At 38.0% G+C, this 20817-nt stretch overlaps 1 protein-coding gene across 1 annotated transcript in view; it reads left to right on the top strand.

Annotated features, from left to right (window-relative positions):
* Ca-alpha1T (Ca[2+]-channel protein alpha[[1]] subunit T) overlaps nt 1-19155 on the top strand; it is a 200430-nt gene extending 181275 nt beyond the window's left edge. The window contains exons 13-36 of the mRNA XM_028304257.1: nt 5-158; nt 1268-1464; nt 1690-1873; nt 2259-2469; nt 2684-2893; nt 5461-5626; nt 6277-6432; nt 6646-6780; nt 7181-7342; nt 8961-9155; nt 9451-9746; nt 10085-10257; nt 10641-10810; nt 11084-11192; nt 11959-12113; nt 12430-12578; nt 13189-13381; nt 13515-13664; nt 13749-13910; nt 14036-14254; nt 14522-14714; nt 15160-15729; nt 15927-16156; nt 16245-19155. Coding sequence (XP_028160058.1) covers nt 5-158; nt 1268-1464; nt 1690-1873; nt 2259-2469; nt 2684-2893; nt 5461-5626; nt 6277-6432; nt 6646-6780; nt 7181-7342; nt 8961-9155; nt 9451-9746; nt 10085-10257; nt 10641-10810; nt 11084-11192; nt 11959-12113; nt 12430-12578; nt 13189-13381; nt 13515-13664; nt 13749-13910; nt 14036-14254; nt 14522-14714; nt 15160-15729; nt 15927-16156; nt 16245-17021 — 5316 coding nt within the window. The 3' untranslated portion in view covers nt 17022-19155. The remainder of the gene's footprint in view (nt 1-4; nt 159-1267; nt 1465-1689; nt 1874-2258; nt 2470-2683; nt 2894-5460; nt 5627-6276; nt 6433-6645; nt 6781-7180; nt 7343-8960; nt 9156-9450; nt 9747-10084; nt 10258-10640; nt 10811-11083; nt 11193-11958; nt 12114-12429; nt 12579-13188; nt 13382-13514; nt 13665-13748; nt 13911-14035; nt 14255-14521; nt 14715-15159; nt 15730-15926; nt 16157-16244) is intronic.
* The last annotated feature ends 1662 nt before the right edge of the window (nt 19156-20817 follow it).

Consider the following 20817-nt stretch of genomic DNA (forward strand, 5'->3'; position numbering starts at 1 on the left):
ACAGAATGCGTCCAACCTATCGCTGCTATCCCCGCCATCACTGGCTCGGAGGCGATCTTCGGTGATGTTCAGTGACACTGTGCTCCTCCACACGCCCAGCTCGCCTCACGGGGCCCACCCACATAACGTGTGCTCTTCCGAGAAAATGACACAGACAGGTAATTACTTATTCATGACAAAATACTTCTAAGGAAACCACCATTTATAACGTAATTTGGAACGATTTTGCCAAGTTTCAGGTTGCAACGACCTTAAAAATGAATTTGTACTAAAAATTGATCATTTTATTTAACTCACGTGTGTTGCTATCTACAAAACTAATAAGACTTCAGGGTAAGCAATATACGCAGCAAGGTCTACTTTATATCCAGCTGACCTTGTACCTGTTTGCTTACCAGATCCATAATGAAAAATGTAATCAGAAAATATACTCCGTTCCAAGCGCGCTTTAACAAGAGCCGCACCGCACCGGCTTTTGAGATATGAATATTTGAACGGCCAAAAGTGTTTTCTTATTAGATGCCTAATTACTCCCAACTTAATGCTGCCAAAGATTAACTTTGTTCTTAATTACTCTTTACTATACTGTTATACTTTACTAATCTTGGATTTTTCTAAATTAACGGGCTAAAAGAATTTGTTAACATTGGATGAATATTTATAGATTCATTGTCACAACGCGATTGGCTTAAGAGCCAAAGTGGTGAGTCTAGAGACGGTAGTTCTAGACGCTGCTCTTAGGGCATGTGCAATCTGATTGAATGGTCTAATCTCTGCTTCCCTTCTTTCTTGAAGCCTTCTGCTGCTTTGAGCGTGATGGACGATATTGATTGTATTTTGTCTGAGCACATGGAAAACCGCCCAATACGACAACGGCGCTCCATGTTTCTGGCAAAATCAAGCCCACGAGTATTCGATCGCCGCTTTAAGCAGTGGAACTGGAAACCTAATAGAAAAGCGAAAAGGTCTCAGCCAAATCTCCAAACTGCGCAGTCTTGTTTCCGTACTATGGTTTTCGCTTTTTCTTCCAATAGGTCTAGACATTTTTCAACTTTTTTATGTGCCACCGTATTCTGTACTTACCTCGAACGCATTTTTTCTCCTATGCAACTTTGAATTACGAAATATCTACAACATAGAATAATTCAAAAGAAATAGGAAAAACACGTTACCTTTTTTCTACTCCAAGGTATACCAAATGCATTCGAGGTCAGCATAGTTAAGGAACCACAAGAATTGGGGTCTATTGAGTGTAATGTTGGGGTAGAGTTCGACCTGCCGACAGGCGAGTCGGCAGAAGAGCGCGCGGCAGCTGGAGGCACGATGTCGTGCCAGGAACTCCTGGCATTATCTGGTGCCCTGTCGGCTGCCCTGCCAACGGGACAAGTCGCCCTGGACTCGTTCTTTGAAGAACTGACCAAGGGCATCAGCAAGAGAGCAGGGGAGGAGAAATCTGACTCGAAGGTAAGAATATTTTTTCTGGATCACAGATATCATTTAGTTTTTGTTTTGTTTTACAACTCTTCGTTAAACATGGACATAACTACATACCCTGGTAAAATAAAAAAAAATATTCTCAATACGATAACAAGCTATTTATTCCCTTTATCTCTAATATTTACTCATTGTCTTGTAAGTAATTATTACACAAAAACTGTTTCAAATTGATGTTTTTATATTATTTTGTAGACCGTAGAAATAGAAGACTTTTCGTGCTGCGCTGAACTGCTAGCCGCCGAACAACTGGCCAAAGAAGCTAAGAAGAACCGATTCACCAGCGCTTGCTCGCGATTTTGGAAAAGAATTTCTAAGTTTCTATCCTGGCTGAGGAAACACATCAAGAACATTGTCAATCATAAATATTTTCAACAAGGTACGATTTCTCTAAAATTGTTGAGTTTGTATTGTACGAACTTCGAAATTTTTAATATAAAATGGCAGGCTGGATCGTAGAACGTAAAACGTCGAAGAAAATTTCGTCGGGTGATAACTTTGATTCCACTCATTTTAGCTTTAACGACTTGTTTTCATGGCAGTGAAAGTCGAAGAAGTTCAGTGATTATTCATCATTGGGAACTGAATGGTAGATAAAATTAATTCTTCTTGAGCACTTTGAATTTATTAAATTACTGACACAACTGACACCCGCCTTCAATTTTATAGGAGTTATTAAAATCTAATTTAAGTCAGTTAAACATTAAAGTTAAGTTACGTTTCCGAAATAACAAAGGTCACTAATTAGATTGTTTAATTCACAGGTATTTTACTGGCTATCCTCATAAACACGCTATCAATGGGCATAGAGTACCACAATCAGCCCGAAGAGCTGACAGTAATAGTTGAGATCAGCAACATAGTATTCTCCGCCATATTTGCAGTAGAAATGGTCCTCAAAATCATCGCCGAGGGACCCTTCAAATACATTTCCAACGGGTTCAATGTGTTCGACGGAGTCATTGTGATTCTCAGGTAAGCATTTTATAGTTCGGGACAAATTCAGTGGCTCTTTGATATTTTTTATTTGCAAGATAGTTGGGCGATTGAATTTTAGCGCTCGAATTTGCTTGTTGTTATTCAAGTGGAAGGTTAACGAAATAAATTTTTCTTTTGTTTATCATAAAATGTTGAAGAAGTGGTTTTAAAAATAAATGGCTGACAATTTATCAAAATATTTAATCTCTAGCGCATTCGAACTGGCTCAGAGTTTAGGCCAGGAAAGGGACTTGGCAGGGAGTTCGGGTTTATCGGTGCTCCGTACATTCCGACTCCTGCGCATCCTAAAACTGGTCAGGTTTATGCCAAATCTACGACGGCAGCTCTTCGTCATGTTACGAACTATGGACAACGTCGCCGTATTCTTCTCGCTACTCGTACTCTTCATCTTCATCTTCAGGTAATTATCCTAAATTATCTCCTAGATATAACGCTAATTAGCTACGTTTTGAATCAATTGTTTGATCATCGCGATTAGTCCAAACATGAAATCAGTTTTATGAACAATGGAAACTAAAATTGAACATAAAAGAAGAAGATAAATTGCATGAAATTAAATAAGACAACGAAAATTATGTTGATAAAATAAAAATAAAATAAATTCTAAGAACTGCTATATTGTTTTATATTTTTCTGTGATCTTCAAGTATCTTTACTGTTTTATTTTTTTTAACAGTCCGTTATGATGATTAAAAGTACTTTTGCTGAATTAATTACTAACTTGTTCAGTTGTTTTGATTTTCTTTTACTAAAGTATTCCTTCGATAAACTGACGTTGAACTACTATTATGTGTCACTGAGCTAAACCTGAAGACCTTCTTGATCTTTCTTTTCACACTATCCTATTTGTGACGTCTCAAATCCTTGTAGCTATCGTATTCAAGTAGATTATTCACTATTCCAGGCAATCGCTTGATTGCTCAAGCCAAATTTTTCATTTTTCCCGTAGCGAAAGAAGATTTATTCGACTCCATAAAATATGAAATTATGAATGTTTCTACTTAACTGTCACACCCGCATCCCTTACCCGTGCACTAACTGTGAGTGATTTCTCCTTTTTTTCGATCTTATCCTTATATGTATGTGAATCACTTCTGTCTCTGACATTCGACCTACAACACACTGCCACTGTCCACACTTTCACAACTTTTCTTCTTCTACTATAACTTTTTAGTCTTCACGCTTCTGTGCTTTTTGTCTACTTCAGTTTATTTACACCTGCACTATAATCACCATCATTTAGATATTATCATCTCGTATATATGTATTTTGTATATGTATACTCTACCTTCCCCCCTCTATCTGTGGAGGAGACTTTAGTAACCGCCTCTTATCTAATCGTATGTTGCGTGATAACGTTCAGCATCCTCGGTATGAACCTCTTCGGGTGCAAATTCTGCGAGAAAGATGAAGAGGGCGACCCAGATTGCGACAGAAAAAACTTTGATACCCTCTTGTGGGCCTTTGTCACAGTGTTTCAGGTATTCAACATTTTAAATTAACGTACCTAACAGACAATCCAGAAACAGACTGAACTTGCAACATTACTAAACGCTTACCTAAGGGTCCGTCAGCAGTAAACACTCACGACAGAATGACAATCATATTAACAAAACGATTGTCTTTGTGACGGCTAATCGACTAACCACGCGAGTACACAATTGACTTATCACGTTGCTGCAAGGTAGCATATTCTCAAACTCAATCCCTAATTTACGCAGTTATTTATTATGAGATGTGTTAGCTTGCAGCAGTGTGCGTTGTCAATACCAGCGTTGAATCGCGTAACCGCTACCCTAGTACCCGCGTAGTGAGAACTAGTACCATCGTAACAACTTGATCCAACATCATTTAGTATCACGTTCACTATGTTGTGCCGTACAGTAATACTCCAACCAGAAATTGTCAAGAGCACTTTTATTAGTCAGAGAGCTTGATTAATTAGTAGGTTAGCTTGAGGTCGGTCGACGCCGTGTCGCGGGTTAACCTGGTCGCCAATTCCTCTACTCCCACTACTACAAATGCACTCGGTTTAAACAGTATCTCTATCACTTTGCATGCTGCTTCTATTATTTAGGTATCTTTCTCAACCGATCCGAAACCAGTGAAGACATTAAGCTCGACTCTAATTTGATTATGAGCCGATTGCATGATAATTGAATTATCCATAGGCCGAAGTTTCACTGGTTTCGCCATCAAACCCGGCATCTTTGTTTTAACTTCTGTAACAATCTAATTTTCAATTACTTCCCCTTTTCTTCAACTTTTACTTCCAGTTTATAACGCTAGTATGATTGGCCCGGCCCTCTTACCTTATTTTTCATTTTCTATTTCCATCTGCATTATTCTAAATAAATTTTAATTTTAAAGTTTTGTATTGAATTCGAATGACGAGTAAATTTGAAACCTGGAACAATTAAGAATGTTTATTTTTCTATTTATGCACTTTACTTTTGCCTTATTTTCTCTTCAAAATTATTTTTATTGCATTTTTTCAATCATTGTAAAGTCATGAGGCAGTATATAAAGAATGAGTTTTAATATGGTTGATAAGTATTCGATGAATTTAATTGCACTATAAGTAACACGATGTAACTACATTGAAACTAGATTTATTAACAACCATCTGGTGGGAGCGTCCTAACGGCGGTAACACTGCTTAACCAATTAGGCTTTTAATCATTGATTACTAGTTTGGAATAAATTATTCAATGTTCATTATTGCTAGAATATAACAAATTTTACGTACATACCTAATAGAAGTACAAAAAATCGGGAGCCTGTCGAATGCTATATCCTCAAATTAGCAGTATATGTGGGTAAAATTCGTTGTATTTACTATCTCCAAGGGAGGTTGCAGTGTTAACGTCGCGCACGCAAAAAGTGTCGTCAGGATGACTCGGTCGCGGCGAATGCGCATAGCATTTTCTTTTTCTTTCATTTTTTCATCGGCTCCGCGACGCGCAGTATTCTGGGCATGTATCTATTCGGTGGTAAGTTTTGCAAGTTCGTGGAGGACAATGGCACCGAGCGGGATTGCACCTGCCCCGAGATCATCTCCCACCACCCCAAGTGTGAGTGCGACAGGAAACATTTTAATAACATCTTGTGGGCTACCGTCACCGTCTTCCAGGTAAGACAAGAATGGTGTTAGAATAGGTTAATATAGTCGGTTTATTTGCGATCCCGTTTGAATTGTATCTTAGAGCGTAGACGCCGCGTGTTTCTCGTACCGACCAATCCAATCGATTAACCCGAAACATCTCATTTCACAACTAGCTTGTTCAAGTTGTGGGATAAGATCTTACGTAACTAATAAACGGTCATGTACATTACTAAACTGGCACAAGCGAGAGATTCGCTGTAGTAGATTAGTTGTTAGTTTGTCTAATGCATCTTGGAGAGCGCTCCGTAGCTAGCTGCATCTTACTTAGCGAGCTTGGTAGAACTAGGATAATATGCTGGACCCCGAATGCTTGTGTACTCAAATCGCCGTCTGTATACCCTTTCATTACTTAATACCCTGTATGTTAGTGTACACTAATACAACTACATGACACTTATTAACACTAACACGCTGATTTATGACAGATATTTTTATATTTCTTTACATTGGTTTTTAACAGTAAATTACAAACACCAAAAGGCACTACTTAAATACAATATGACAGCACACCTTGCTTATTTTGATTTATTAAAGAAATTCATATTTAACGATGACATTGATGTGGTAGATTTTTAAACCCAGTAGAGGAGATATTAACTGCTTTATAAATATTACAGGTGTTGACCCAGGAGGATTGGAATATTGTACTATTTAACGGAATGGAAAAGACAAGTCACTGGGCCGCATTATATTTTGTGGCTCTCATGACTTTTGGAAATTATGTACTATTTAATCTGTTGGTTGCTATCCTGGTCGAAGGATTCAGTTCTGAGGTAAGTCAGTGAAATCCTGCGTTTATTAATATTTAAAATCAACTTTAATTAATTCAGAACGTTCGTCTACGAAAAAAATTCCATCAGAAAAAAATAAATCATCACAAATGGAAATTGTTTACACATGCAATAAGAGTACAATGTAAATTTAAGTTATTTTTACGTATTCAAATAAACATTCCGAATTAAATTGTACGGCAAAATTAATTCCAGCGAAACGAGCGACGGGAACGCGAGCAACGCGAACTGGCGAAGTCGAAATTGTCGAGCGAATGCTTTTCGGACAATAACGAACTGCAGTACGACGAGTCGAATTCGGGCTCGCATTCGAGCGACAGCTTTTCACAGGTGAAGAGAATGGATCAGGCTATGAAAATACTGGCAGGGTTGCTAGACGAACAAAGTAGAAAAAAAATTGGCTCGGATCCTTTGTTCAAATTTTAAAGCGTTCTTTTTTATCGTTATCGTTCATTTTTTAAAACATCTATCGGTTAACTTTGATGCTGTTTTTACCTAAAGATTTTTTTTTGTACTCATATATCCCTTTTTTTTACATTGGCAACCCTAAATCCGAATATTCGGATGCTCTTTCCATGTCGCTGTTCCGGGTTCAGCGCAGTCAATCAATGGGACATGTAGCACAATGGCGTTAATGTGTGATGAATATTCCAAAAGTACACTACTAGAAGCACAGACTATTTTATTTCCACATCATTAAAGGTGGTAAATTTTTCTTTTCAAACAACAGAACGAAATCAAGAACTACTGGAAGTCAGCCGACGACGTGCGAAAAGCCAAAGACGACGTAAACGGACACAAGGACAAACGCTCGCGGCGCAAGAATAAATCTGCTCATCACCCCACGCTTTGCAAGGATTGCGCGCAGTCCAACAAATGCAACATACAAAAGGTCAGTTTTTATTGAATACTAGCGGCCGCCCGCGACTTCGTACGCGTGGATCTCGTTTTATCCCCTTTAAATTTTTCGTGAATTTTCTTTGCTATAAACCTCACGGAGCCCGAGACCTTTCCAACGAATGCAAAACCGTGGAAATCGGTTCGTGCGTTCTGGAGTTATAGCGTCAGGAAGGAAAACCCGACTTATTTTTATATAGTAGATTGCTAAGTTTTTTTTTATTATAGAGTAAGTAAAGAAGACTGAAATGGCGTAAGAAGTTAGTAGCGCAAAAATAGTATATGCGGTACAAGAGCCTTTCACTAATAAATATTTTTTTATGTGATAGGTGGCAGACGATTTTCTAAAGGACATCAAACCATTCACTGTATTTAAAATACAAGAATCTACCACTTTTCACGTAGCCTTGAAAATAAAATCTGGTCTCACAGCAAACAATACCAATCCGCAACTCTGACAACGAACTACACGCAATCCAATAAGCGTAACTTACTTCGGGCTATCCGACGATTTCCTCCACTTATCTGTAGTATTATTATTATTATCTCCTTTCTATTACATCGACGTCCATCCCTGCACGTCTATGTAATAAAACAAGGCTCATAGACTTATCGGAAAAACATCCTCATTTATCTGCACCAATATTTTTGTATTACGACAGTTACGTATGCCCGTCATTTAACTTTATGAATGGGAATGGATTTGCAACATAATTTTCAGGATTGGTTTACTGTGGAATTTGTAGATTTGTTTCAACTTCAATTTGTGAATATTTTTAGTATCAATGACGCTGATAAATAAATACCAGAAGTTGAGTTTCTGCGTTTAGTGACCCAATGAAAATGGGCAAAAAGATTAAATAAATTTATGTACACGTGGAGGCTTGGAAAATCCTTTGAAAATCACATTAGCTTGCCCACAACCAGCAACATAAATCCATTGTCTGTGTGAAACAATAAAACAAAGGCTCCCATTGTAAACTATCTTTCGCTCGTCTATAGCAAAATTTGGACAATAACTTCTGTATAACACTGCATTGATGAAAGCAATAGAAAGTACCTATAGGTTCTACATTTAAGAAACAATCAAGAATAATGTCTTAATAACCTCTTGATGCAAAATAACTAATAACTAAACAAGATTAAGACACACTTTAACCTACTCCAAATGAATTCGGTTAATTTGTTAACATCGCCCTATTAATGTAATCGCATCCATTTATTTTTGTGATAAACTGTTTATCACAGATACGAGCTGTAGAGACAGAGATATATGTCTTGTTCAGTCTTACTAGTCATGAAAATATATTACCGAGTCAGTAGACTAGAAAGAGTAATCAATTAACGCCTGTTCATGGATATGTGAGCAATTTCCGACCTACCAATGTGTGTAAGTGTTCATCTAAAAGAAAATTGGCCGATATTTTATGTGCACTATTACATACTATACGCAGACCTCAAAAAGAAGTATAATAATAGTGTTAAACTTAATGTCGTTGATCATAACTAGCTATTACAATATTTGCTGAAAATAATACAAATTACAAGAGAAGATTGACTGAAGTTTCTTATAATATATGATTAGGGTTTACAAGCGATTTTTTTATCCCCAGGAATCTAAAATGTTAGCAAGCGGCACAGCAAACGAAGTTACAGTAGTGCCCATGATTACGCACACAGCAGCAACTCCTCAAGACTCCCCTTCCACGACCTTGGAGCCTGGGGCATCATTCAGGGACTTCAACCTTGCCCTTACTCTAGAAAGGTCTTCCATGCTGTCCAGCTTAGACTCCATTGATAGGACTTCCGTATGTATTATGAATAATGTATTATTTAGTGCTATTTTCACAGATTATACAGAAGTTACATAAATTGCCTAATTAGCACATTTTAAACTTGACTTCATCGTGAACCTTCAGTAAACATTAATTTGTAATCTTTAATTAACGGGATAGACTCCTTGAAACATGGAAATTAAATCGACTGAAAATATTTAATTATGTGTCGAAAAGAAAGGGTCTGTGAAAAACACTGTTAAAACAAAGTTAAAACGTTTTTTCCATATTTTTTACCGAAGAGTTAACCTTCTCATTTCTTTTTCAGTGCACAAGCATCCCAGGTCTCCTCAAACCACCAAACAGTTACACTCTTACCCTTCATTCGGCTGCCGCTCAACTCGGCTCCGAAAAAGCCCGTCTTCCACCCATGACCCTCGCCCCTCCCCCTCTCACCCTAGCCCCACCACCCCTCAGATCCAGCACTCCAGGATCACAATCTCCTACTACTCCAAAATCACTAGCCTCCCCAGTGCTTCCAGAGAAAAACTTACAGATAACGATTGTGAAAGACGACAACTGTTTGAATACTAGTGACAAATCTAGCCTTCTGAGCTCACAAAAGTAAGTAGCTGCTAGTTTCATTGCTTTTTATCCTACATCTTTTATCAACGTTGAGAGGCGAATTAGCCCAACGGTGAAGGTGTCGGATTGATGACCCACTTGAGATCCGAGGAATGCTGGTTTGAACCCCGCCTACACAAAAGACTATTGTGGTGAACCCACACAAACCACGAGGGGTTAACAGGACTATTAGTAATTTGTGCAAAATGATGCCGAAACAACTTTGCAGTTATACCAAATCTCATAATCGTACTTGCATGATACTTGAACCTTTTAATAGTGTTCCACGCTTTTTTAGAATAGAACACCCTTAGAAATTACTGTTGTGTCTTTGATAGGAGCGTTAGTGTTTCCAGCGCGGGAGTGAACGGCGAGGACAAGTGCCGCGTCCAGAGAGGGTATAGCTGGCGGCTGTCCAGGCCCAGTTTGAGACGTAAACAGAAGCACAGGACTGGATCTGATTCTGACGCTGTGGTCCTGAACAATGGGAGGGATCATGCCACTTGTAATGGTGAGTGAATTATGATTAACTTTGATTGCAACTTCTCATAAAGCATCACTACTGCTACACTACACTACCTACTGAATTCAGCTTTTCCATACTCCACTCTTTATACTTTCTATCTACACAACACATACGATTGACCGAGAAAAACCTGAAAAATAGAAAAAGGTAGAAAGTACTTTGAGAAAACTAAACAGGGATTAAAGTTCTTGACTTTTCTAAATTATAAATGTCTTCTTAATTCCATGATTTGTTAAGCTGGATTACCCTACTTCTATTTCAAAATTGTTCCAAATTATTGAAAGGATTTTCAACGTAAACTAATACAAAAGCAGTAAATGTGATAAATAAGGCTGTTTACGAAGTATTTATCATAATTCCCCATTTAGGATCAGGCGTCCGCAAGAATGAGCTATTGCTATCATCGTCGATGGTGATAAAGAACGACACGCAGTCGGAGCTGCCCAACAATAGATCTCGGCCGCAGCTGCCGGCGCCAAGAGTGCTGGCACAACCAGCGAGACGCGTGTCGGCTCATACAGCACCACTGCTTCCTGATGTAAGTGATACAAAGTTCTTATAAGAGTAGCTACAATATTTAAGTAAAGATTATGCTCTTGACAATTACCACTTTGACTATGAGAGCGCTAAAATACTCAATGTGAAGAATAAAACAATATCTCCGTGTTTAGACCATCACGTCAATAGTGCGAATTATGAAAGTCTATATTATTATCTTGACCGCGATTTTGTCCACTGGTCACAGTGGTGATAAATACAGATTAAAATTACAACAGTGAATGATGCTTTTATAAAACTGTTTTATCCCAAGGTATCATGGAAAGCTCCAGAATCAACCTTTTCAGCGGATTCAACAGTTCGCCTTGACTCAGTCAAACCTCCACCTCATAGACTATCCCTCACAAATGATTATTTAACAGGTAAGCTATGTAATTTACATAAGCAAATCCGATCAAACCCTTTTAATAAAACAAGCGTGGTAACAAAAGGCATAACAACTAGAAAAGCCCAAAGGAAAAACTAAAATTCTTGTTTGCAAGGGATCTAAAGCGTTTGACCACACACTGTAAACCTGAGCGACGAAACAAGGCGCAATTCTAAAGCAAATATCCCAAAGTTCAGCTGTACATTTAGAAATACGCCCAGCCTCCACCGAGGGGACAAATATTGTGCAAACAAATAGCCGCCCTTGTGTTATTTATGTAAAAGATTAGTATGCCGGAGTACGAGCCTTATTAATTCGAGAGAAGTATAAATATCAACTGCGCCTCCATTTGAAATCATGACTAAGTTGTTTGTTTCGTTAATTAATAATTCAGATAACAATATTTTCATTTCATTTGACATCGACGCTATGAAACGTAAATTGCACTGTTAAAGCATTTATTTAGAGATTTATGAATTCCAATTTATGAGGTCAACGTCTGGAACAAGGATTAATTTTAAAATGATAATTTTAATTAACTGAACGTATGAGAAAACAATTACGTAAAACTCGTTGAAAGTTCATTAAGCCAGGAACGAGGGTATTGAATTGATTGGCTTTAGAATTAATCTACAAATGATATTCAAATAAAACAACGTGTGTGAAAACAATTACATCTCATTCGAAGTCTATTTTAAAGCGAGTATCTTTTTTAAGTCCCAATTTAAATGTAACAAATGACAGCACATTTCTCTAAACAGTGACGTCAGTATCAGAAGTGAAAGCCAGCAACCTGGCACCACTACCAGCCACAGCTCCCCTGGCGGTGACTCCGCGACCGGTGCGTACTGAACCGCCCGCGCTGCCACCAAGGAACAACCAACCGCTGCCTCTTGTCAAGCAAATCAACGAGGAGGTAAGACCAGGCACACAAAACCCTTTCCTATTGACGTCAGAATCAAGAATCAAAGCTGGCATAACGCCAGATCCACACGTACCTAATACATCTAACTGTTTACTGAATCGGAGAGGTGCCCCGATGTTTTCCATATTGACCTGTTGGTAGCTGATAATCTATTTTTAATTATGTCAGTCTAAAGTAGTTAAAAAAAACATTATGTGTTCAGAGCTCCATGAAAATGATTTCTTCATTACTTCACCAAATACCTAGTCGAATCATTTTTATGTTACAAAATCACAAACAAAAAATCACTTACCCATTTTGTTCACAGGTAGCAATATCCAACAATGTTTGTTTTCTATCAGCAAGATTCGATAGAAGACAGTTCAAATTCAAAGATCTCTTTCGCTTCATGGAGCCAACAGGGTGTCTCAAAGAAAAGGAGGATTATTCGCTTTACATCTTCGCCCCAGACAACAAGTAAGAATCTTAAGAATCCTTAATGCAAATATTCACGAAATACTCGAGCAGTTATACAAACACGAGTGTCAAGTTACAAGTTGAGACTGATGCGTAACTTGGGAGAATATTGATATTTCACTCCACAAACTTTTTTGCCACATTTCACCACGAGTGTCATCGCGCTTTAATATTATCTCACATCTTTTCGTTTTTTCTTTTAATGAACTTTGTCCGTGAACTTTAGCGACAGATTGGTTCACGAATTTCGAATATCATAACTCTAAAGAATTCTTTATAGTCAGTTTTATAGCCGTTGTATTTTAGATGCATTAATAATATACAGTAATTTGAACTAAAATTGGCAAACATTAAAGCTGTGAGATTAGACTATGCTTCTAAATTGAAAATCACTGTTTTTACGTGTATCTTAAATCGTAATTAAGATAATAGTCTACCAAATTATCAAAAACCAACAAAAATTACTAATTGAATCTAAAAACTCCGCTGTATTCATAGTCAATGTGATTCAACAAACAACAACATGTAAGGATTTTGCCAACGTATACCATGCCATATTTTATGACGAATAGATTACGAGTATACTAAATTCCTATTTTCAACGTACCAGAATGAGAAGATTCTGCACCTGGATGGTGACGCGGAGTTGGTTCGACAACATCGTGTTGCTGTTCATCGCGCTCAACTGCATCACGCTCGCGATGGAGCGCCCCAACATCCCGCCCGAGTCCAAGGAGCGCGCCTTTCTCTCCAGTGCCAATTACGTGTTCACAGTTGTCTTCGCCGTTGAGATGTTCATAAAGGTCAGTAATTTTTGTTTCATCATTGTTGCTATAACTTTTTAGATCTTCGTCTTCCTTAATAGCTTCAATAACACGTCAGTTGAATGTGACTCTATCTTCATTAACTTTAAGTTCTTCGTTATTTTTCTTTTAGGTTGTGGCTTCGGGAATGTTTTACGGACCTGAAGCATACTTCACATCAGGGTGGAACATCATGGACGGTTCCCTTGTTATTATATCTATAATTGATTTATTGATGTCTCTGGTATCAGAGTCCAGTCCACGTATATTTGGGATTCTCAGGGTAAGAGTATCGAAATTATCTAAAACCTCATTTGGATCCTGTTGTTACTATACTAATACTACAAAGTATAAACTTAATTTTCAGGTATTTAGGCTATTAAGGTCTTTGCGGCCGTTAAGGGTAATAAACCGTGCGCCAGGTTTGAAGTTGGTAGTTCAAACCCTGCTCTCGTCTTTACGGCCCATCGGAAATATAGTTCTAATCTGCTGCACATTCTTCATTATTTTTGGAATCCTGGGAGTGCAGGTAAAAACTAGTAATAGTATACCACCTCTAAAATCAGTCCCTTCTAGTATGGGTAAAACATTTCGCAAATATTAATTTCAAACTAAAATCAAGTCGTCAACTAAATTAACCGGAATATTTTTCAGCTATTCAAAGGAGCTTTTTTCTACTGCGAGGGTGCGAACATAAAAAACGTCAAGAACAAAACGGACTGCCTTGCTATCGAAGGCAATGTGTGGGTGAATAGGAAGTACAACTTCGACGATCTTGGCAAGGCTCTCATGTCGTTGTTCGTGCTGAGCTCAAGAGACGGGTGGGTCAATATCATGTACACCGGCCTTGATGCCGTTGGTGTTGATCAGCAAGTAAGTGATTAGATAGTTTGTAGTTTAATTCCTAGAATTTATTAGAATTTGTGCATTATCCAAAATATTTCAATACCTAACTAAACAAAAGATATGGCAACTGTGTTCCTTCTGACAAAGTGAAATCTCACGCTCGTATAATCTAAATAAAAATCTGAAAATTATTTAATTTATTATAAAAGAAACACCTTAAGACAAGTAACAAAGACCACAATACTGATAAAGAAACTAATTCTTCTAAAAATGTTTAAAAATCTTATCTAACAGCCAATAGTAAACTATTCGGAGTGGCGTCTCCTGTATTTCATCGCGTTCATCCTCCTGGTGGGGTTCTTCGTGCTGAACATGTTCGTGGGAGTCGTGGTGGAGAACTTCCACCGCTGCCGCGAGGAGCAGGAGAAGGAGGAGCGAGTGAGGAGGGCGGCCAAGAGGGCGCTGCAGATGGAGAAGAAAAGACGAAGTTAGTAATCTAACATAGGATATACATTTCATGTTCATACGAAGGCATATAGAGCCAAACTCTGGCATCTTGCATACTTGTGATAGGGGCGATTTTGCAACAAAACTGTATTATGCTATACAATACAAGTTTGTGTGTCACATAACTATGTGATTATCATACTTTAGTAATAAGAGCAGTGGTACATGGTGAGGAGGTCATATCAGTTAAACACCGTGTCAGGAAGCATATCGAGTAGAAAATTTAGTTGCAAAGTCATGTAAAAAGTCTACTAGACATCGACGTTAAGTTATAATTTTAATTGAGAAGTAAGTTTATGAAATGTACCTACCTACTATTTTCGAAATACATAGCGAATGCAAAATTTCAGGAAAAATGCTGATGTCTGTAGTGATAGTAAATGCTGAATTGTTTTCTTTAATGTTATTATTTATTATTGTTTCAGAGATGCACCAGAGACCGTATTATTCCGACTATTCTCAAACGCGACTCTTTGTGCATAATGTAGTAACTTCCAAATACTTTGATTTAGCCATAGCTGGAGTGATTGGGTTGAACGTAGTTACTATGGCCATAGAATATTATAGAATGCCTCCAGCTTTGCAATATGCATTAAAGATATTCAACTATTTCTTTACTGCGGTCTTCATCCTTGAAGCTGCAATGAAATTAGTGGCACTAGGCTTTAAAATATACTTAAAAGACAAATGGAATCAGTTGGACGTGATAATCGTCATACTTTCCATAGTGGGTATAGTTTTAGAAGAATTAGAAACGAATATAATTCCAATAAACCCAACGATAATGAGGGTGATGAGAGTGTTAAGAATAGCTAGGGTGTTGAAACTACTGAAGATGGCGAAAGGCATAAGAGCATTGCTAGATACGGTGATGCAGGCGTTGCCGCAAGTTGGCAATCTAGGCCTGTTGTTTTTTCTGCTATTTTTCATCTTTGCGGCCTTGGGCGTGGAACTTTTTGGCAGACTGGAGTGTTCGGATGAAATTCCTTGCCAAGGTACGATACCATTATTTTATCCATAATTCATTCAGAATGTTATATCTTACCAACTTAGACACATAAAAACTAATGATAACTCTTAACCATAATGTAACTACGCAAGTTTTCCATAAATCACAGATTGAGTAATAAAAACTTACTAGAACTAACAAAGTTAGCAGACTAATAAAAATAAACAAATATTATTTTATTAGGTCTGGGGGAGCACGCTCACTTTGCCAACTTTGGGATGGCTTTCCTGACTCTATTCCGAGTGGCGACAGGGGACAACTGGAATGGCATTATGAAGGACACGCTTCGGGAAGATTGCGACAGCTCTGTGGACTGCGTGCGGAACTGCTGCGTGTCCACCATCATCGCTCCCATATTCTTTGTGGTGTTTGTGCTCATGGCACAGTTCGTGCTCGTCAACGTTGTAGTTGCTGTGAGTAATCTAAATCTAGAATTTCTCATTTAGCCCTACTTTAATGCTCTTTCTTTGTTATTAATAAAAACAATTTGTTCTACAACAGGTACTTATGAAACACCTAGAAGAATCGCACAAACAAATGGAAGACGAAATCGACATGGACGTAGAACTAGAACGTGAATTAGAAAGAGAAGCCGACGATGAAGAAGACAGGGCTCTTTGCCGAGCACTAGAACAGTGCACCTCCCCGCCACGGCCGCTAAATAAGGTACCGTCCCTCCCAGCCAACTTCACTTACAGCGAGCCAAAACACCAACCATTGCCGTCCCCCGCACGCAGAAGGCGCACGCTTCACTCCCACCACGCTTTATTGCCGGCATCACTACCACCGAGAAGGGCTTCATTATCTCCTCATGCCTTCGGTCGACGTCGGCAGGATTCCGCGTCGGACCCGCCGGCGGCCCTGTACGAAGAGGACGCTCGCTTTATTGACGCCGACGACATCGAAGAGCTCGAACCTGGTAGCCCCCCAAGGCGAGACTCCTTCGCACAGAATCGCAGACAGCGAGTCGACAAAAGAAATTCATTAAGAGGCGAGGAAGCCAGGCTCCTCCGACCGGCACCAGTGCTGCTGGCCGTGCCATCTACGAGACAAAACGTTAGGATAAGTTCTAAAAGAAGATCCTCTACCGAATCGGCTGTAACGAGTGAGGCAAGCCATGCGTCAGTTCGGTCTCAAATTATGCGACCTCTTGAAGTGAATGATCAAATCATCACTGAGGAAGAGAAAATACGAATAGTGATAGCTGAAAGGCGGAAAATTGACGCGGCGAGACCTGAGACCGACGACGTGGTGGAGCTGGCGGAGCGCGGCTCCTAGTCCAGGCGGGGCCGGCCGCAGCAACACCATGAAGTCTACATCTAGGCGCCATTCAAAATGGCGTCCGGGTGCACCTACTCCTCTAATCCTCTCTCTTCCTCGAGTGCTCAAGGAACAGTAAATAAGTTTGAACTCGGTTGCGCTATGACAGTGACTCTGTGACTCTGTGTTTTAAACTCATATTATGCGTTAAAGTGATGTGTTCTAGAATTCAACCGAAAGAGCGACAGTGCTTGTGAAGTTTGATTGTGGTGTTTCCTTTTACTTCCATACCTTCGTACCTTCAACCAACCATCCCTTACTTTTCCGAATGCGGCCGGTTCAACGACATTAATTTGTTAAGAGACTTTAATAAATTTATTTTAAGGTGTATAAAATTAGATAGATAGGAACTAGGAACTAGTCAATTTGTTGTGGTGGGATGTTTTCTACGAGCGCTATGTTCACTTCTAATTTTACAGAATATTTTATTAGTACGGTGCTTGCTGTTAAAGTTTTATTCGTTATTTATTAATGATAGCATAGGAGGTACTCTAAGAGTCAGAACAACCTCAACGAACATTGGTTTAGCGAGTTTTGGAAATAGTTTTCATTCGTTGTACAGCGGACTTGTTATTTGTGTGTCAATTTAATGTTAGAATTTATTTACACCTTAAGGTCGGGTTTCGAATCATTGAATCTTAGAATTTACATGTTATTGAAAATGTGTAATCCAACGATATGATGAAAAGCCTATACTAGTATGATTTAAATGTGGTTTAGTTGATAAATCAATAACTTCTAGTCAACGACTGTGTAGCCTCGTAGTAAATTGTTAATAGTTAGACTTTCAATCTGATAAGTATCTAAACAGAACCAATCGTTCGTGAATTGAGTATTATTCTCTCTAAATATAAAAAATAATATTTTCTGAATATAAAAGAATCCTATTTTCTTACAGAGTCGTACGTAATTTAGACGTTTATCTGGCAATACGCACATAAAGATAGAAGTTAGATTGTAACAGTAGCCAGAGAACTACATTAAACTGATTGATCGTACCAATTATGGTCAACGATAGTGGTTGTTTATTTGACGTACTATGCTGTTTTGTGTTAGCGCAGTCTGTCATTAGCCGTGCCAAATCTACGAAAATCTTTGAGGATAAGCGGATGTTTTGTACTATTTTAATTGATCACTCATGTAGCTACTCGTCTTTTGTGACTTTCCGGCTTGTAGTAACGATACGGAGAGAGGTGAAGCGAGGTGAAGCTAAGTACCGAAAACTTTAAAGAAATAAACTGCTAAATATTTGCCGCCAGAATTATTTCTGCAAAGTGACGTCACTATGTGGTTCGGGTTACAATGAAGGAGACCTAGTTAGGGAAGTCAGCAATAAATTTTATACTTCGACTGTGCCTTTCCTATTTCTAATGTACTAGTTTGTGAAGTTGATTGTGGGTAGACTCTGATCTTAATAAATGTATACTGTAGGAGTTGAAGGTTTAATATAATAAATACATTATAACTCTTGTTGAGACTATTAAGTTTTCGTTGTAAATCATAATATGGAAAATTTTGTATCCTACTAAGACATTTCCGATGGAAAACTGAATTTACTCCATCATTCCGATGACGTTTATTTTGTTTTGTAATAATTTATAACTTTGTGATGCTTTTGTTATTTTGTTATACATTTATTCCATTGCATTTTAATAGATTTTCTTGTTCAATTACTAATTTAATCTTTTCCTTCCATTATACTATCTGTTTATTACATTACGATGTCTTCCATCTTTACCTTTACCCATGATTTATGACTATGACATGTACTAATTATATTTAATGATTAATCAGTAGTAGCAATAGTAAACTGGAATTCATAACGATATTAGAACCATAATCAAATATAATTTAAACTCACTTAAAAGAATTGACTAAATGGAATTTAGTAAATTTAAGAATAGCATTTTCGTGATATAAGTAAATTTCGTGATAATGATGAATAATTGTTTTTCGGTACTGACTGTATTATAATTTAAGAGGTATGAACAATGTTCATTGGTTGAGTACACCTGTTAAAATTAGCTGGTGATCTGTCAAGTTAAGAAAGTTATGATGATGTTAGGTTGAAAAAATAAATCTAAATTCTCAATGTGTGTTTTACTAAAACCTTTCAGCTTCCGAAAAGGTATTGAGAGCTAGAAAATAAATAGAAGTTTAGTCAAAGAATAACTGAACAATGCAAAGCTTTGTGTTTTGTTTATTCGCAAAGCAAATGGACCCTCATACAAATTGCGTACAGGTACAAAGGCGAGCAACAGGCGAGCTGAATTGAGTTTAGCAACAATCTTTGCGAGCGCCCTATCTTGTTAGTGAGCGCTTACAATCTCATTTGCATAATTCCTTGGAACGAATTTTAATGGGTTCTTTATCGTGTTGAACAACATAATGCTGTTTCCCCAAAAAGGTGAGGAGCCGCCACGCCGCTCTGAGAGAAAGGATTTACTTGTCAAATAATTAAGTCTCAAAACTGCCGAGCTGTTCATAAATGCCTGACTAATTTGGAATTCAGTTTTGATCAAATCCCACCGCTTGGAATTTCAAATGAAGGGAAATCATAACATCTTAACATTTTAGGTAGTACGAGTATATTAGTGGTGATAGCTTTTAACACCGCTATTTCAGTTTCAGAAGGTACTGACAACAAAAATTTACAACTAACCATAATTGCTTTAAAAGTGATTTTCGTTTGAAATTGAATGAAATTCGTCTCGTTTAAAAAATTTCCCTCGGGTCAACCTTAAAAAATCTATCCAAATTCAATAAGTTCAAAAGAGGCTTCTTAACAAATACGTCTATTTAAAAGTAGGTAATAAAAATACTTAGTTTTAATGTAAGTTAACTTTAAAATTAATTGTATACGACTGTCACTGGCAATGACGTTTTCACATTTAAACCAAACATTTCTCGCTATGAATCAGCAACAATAAACACGTAACATTTCCAGCTAATAACGTTAAGAAGCAATTTGTCACGAGCACGTATGAGCATCTTGAAGACACGCCTTAGTGCAAACTTTCTCACGCCGCGCGCCCCCTGGCGGAGTGATTAATTGTCTGAAACACAAAAAACCCTCATCTGGTGTCGGCCTTGGATGTTGTGCACATCGCCTTGGAACTTAAAACACATAAACGTTGTTTTTTCCTCCGGCCATTCCCAGAAATTCCTCTTTTCATAGCCGTGATTTGTCGAGGCTTATATTCCGAGGCGCCCGTGCGGAGCCGCGCTGGCCCAAATACAAACTCTAATTAGATGATATTTATTAGAGTGTCTCCCATCATTGAGCAAGTTTGAGTATTAAATCTTTATTGATGAAATATTACAAAAGTTCTCACGAGCCTGGATGCTGATAGTTAACGAAGAAGCTGAAGTTTCGTGAGTGATTAGGTCATTCGAAAATGCTTATTATTTATTATTCTTGGAATAATTTTATCGATACGAACTTTAAGAAATAATTCTACTTGGATTTTTTTACTGGTTTTAGGCTGGGTTGCACCATCTTACTTTAACTTTGACAAACGTCAAAAATCTGTCCAAACTCCATACAAAAAACGCTGGTTATCGTTATAGTTACGGTCAAAGTTAGGTGGTGCAACTCAGCCTTAATGTTTAATTTTCTAACAATTTTAACTGATAAATGGTTAGTCGAAAGATATACTCGACTCGATAAATATTTGAGGGAATTCACCTCATTAATCTCGTTATAGAAGCGACTGCAACGACCCAGATTGCTGTAGGCTGCTCTTAATGAATC

Source organism: Ostrinia furnacalis, unplaced genomic scaffold (assembly GCF_004193835.3).
Source record: "Ostrinia furnacalis isolate ACB-3 unplaced genomic scaffold, ASM419383v2 OfSCF1409, whole genome shotgun sequence".
Taxonomy (NCBI): domain Eukaryota; kingdom Metazoa; phylum Arthropoda; class Insecta; order Lepidoptera; family Crambidae; genus Ostrinia; species Ostrinia furnacalis.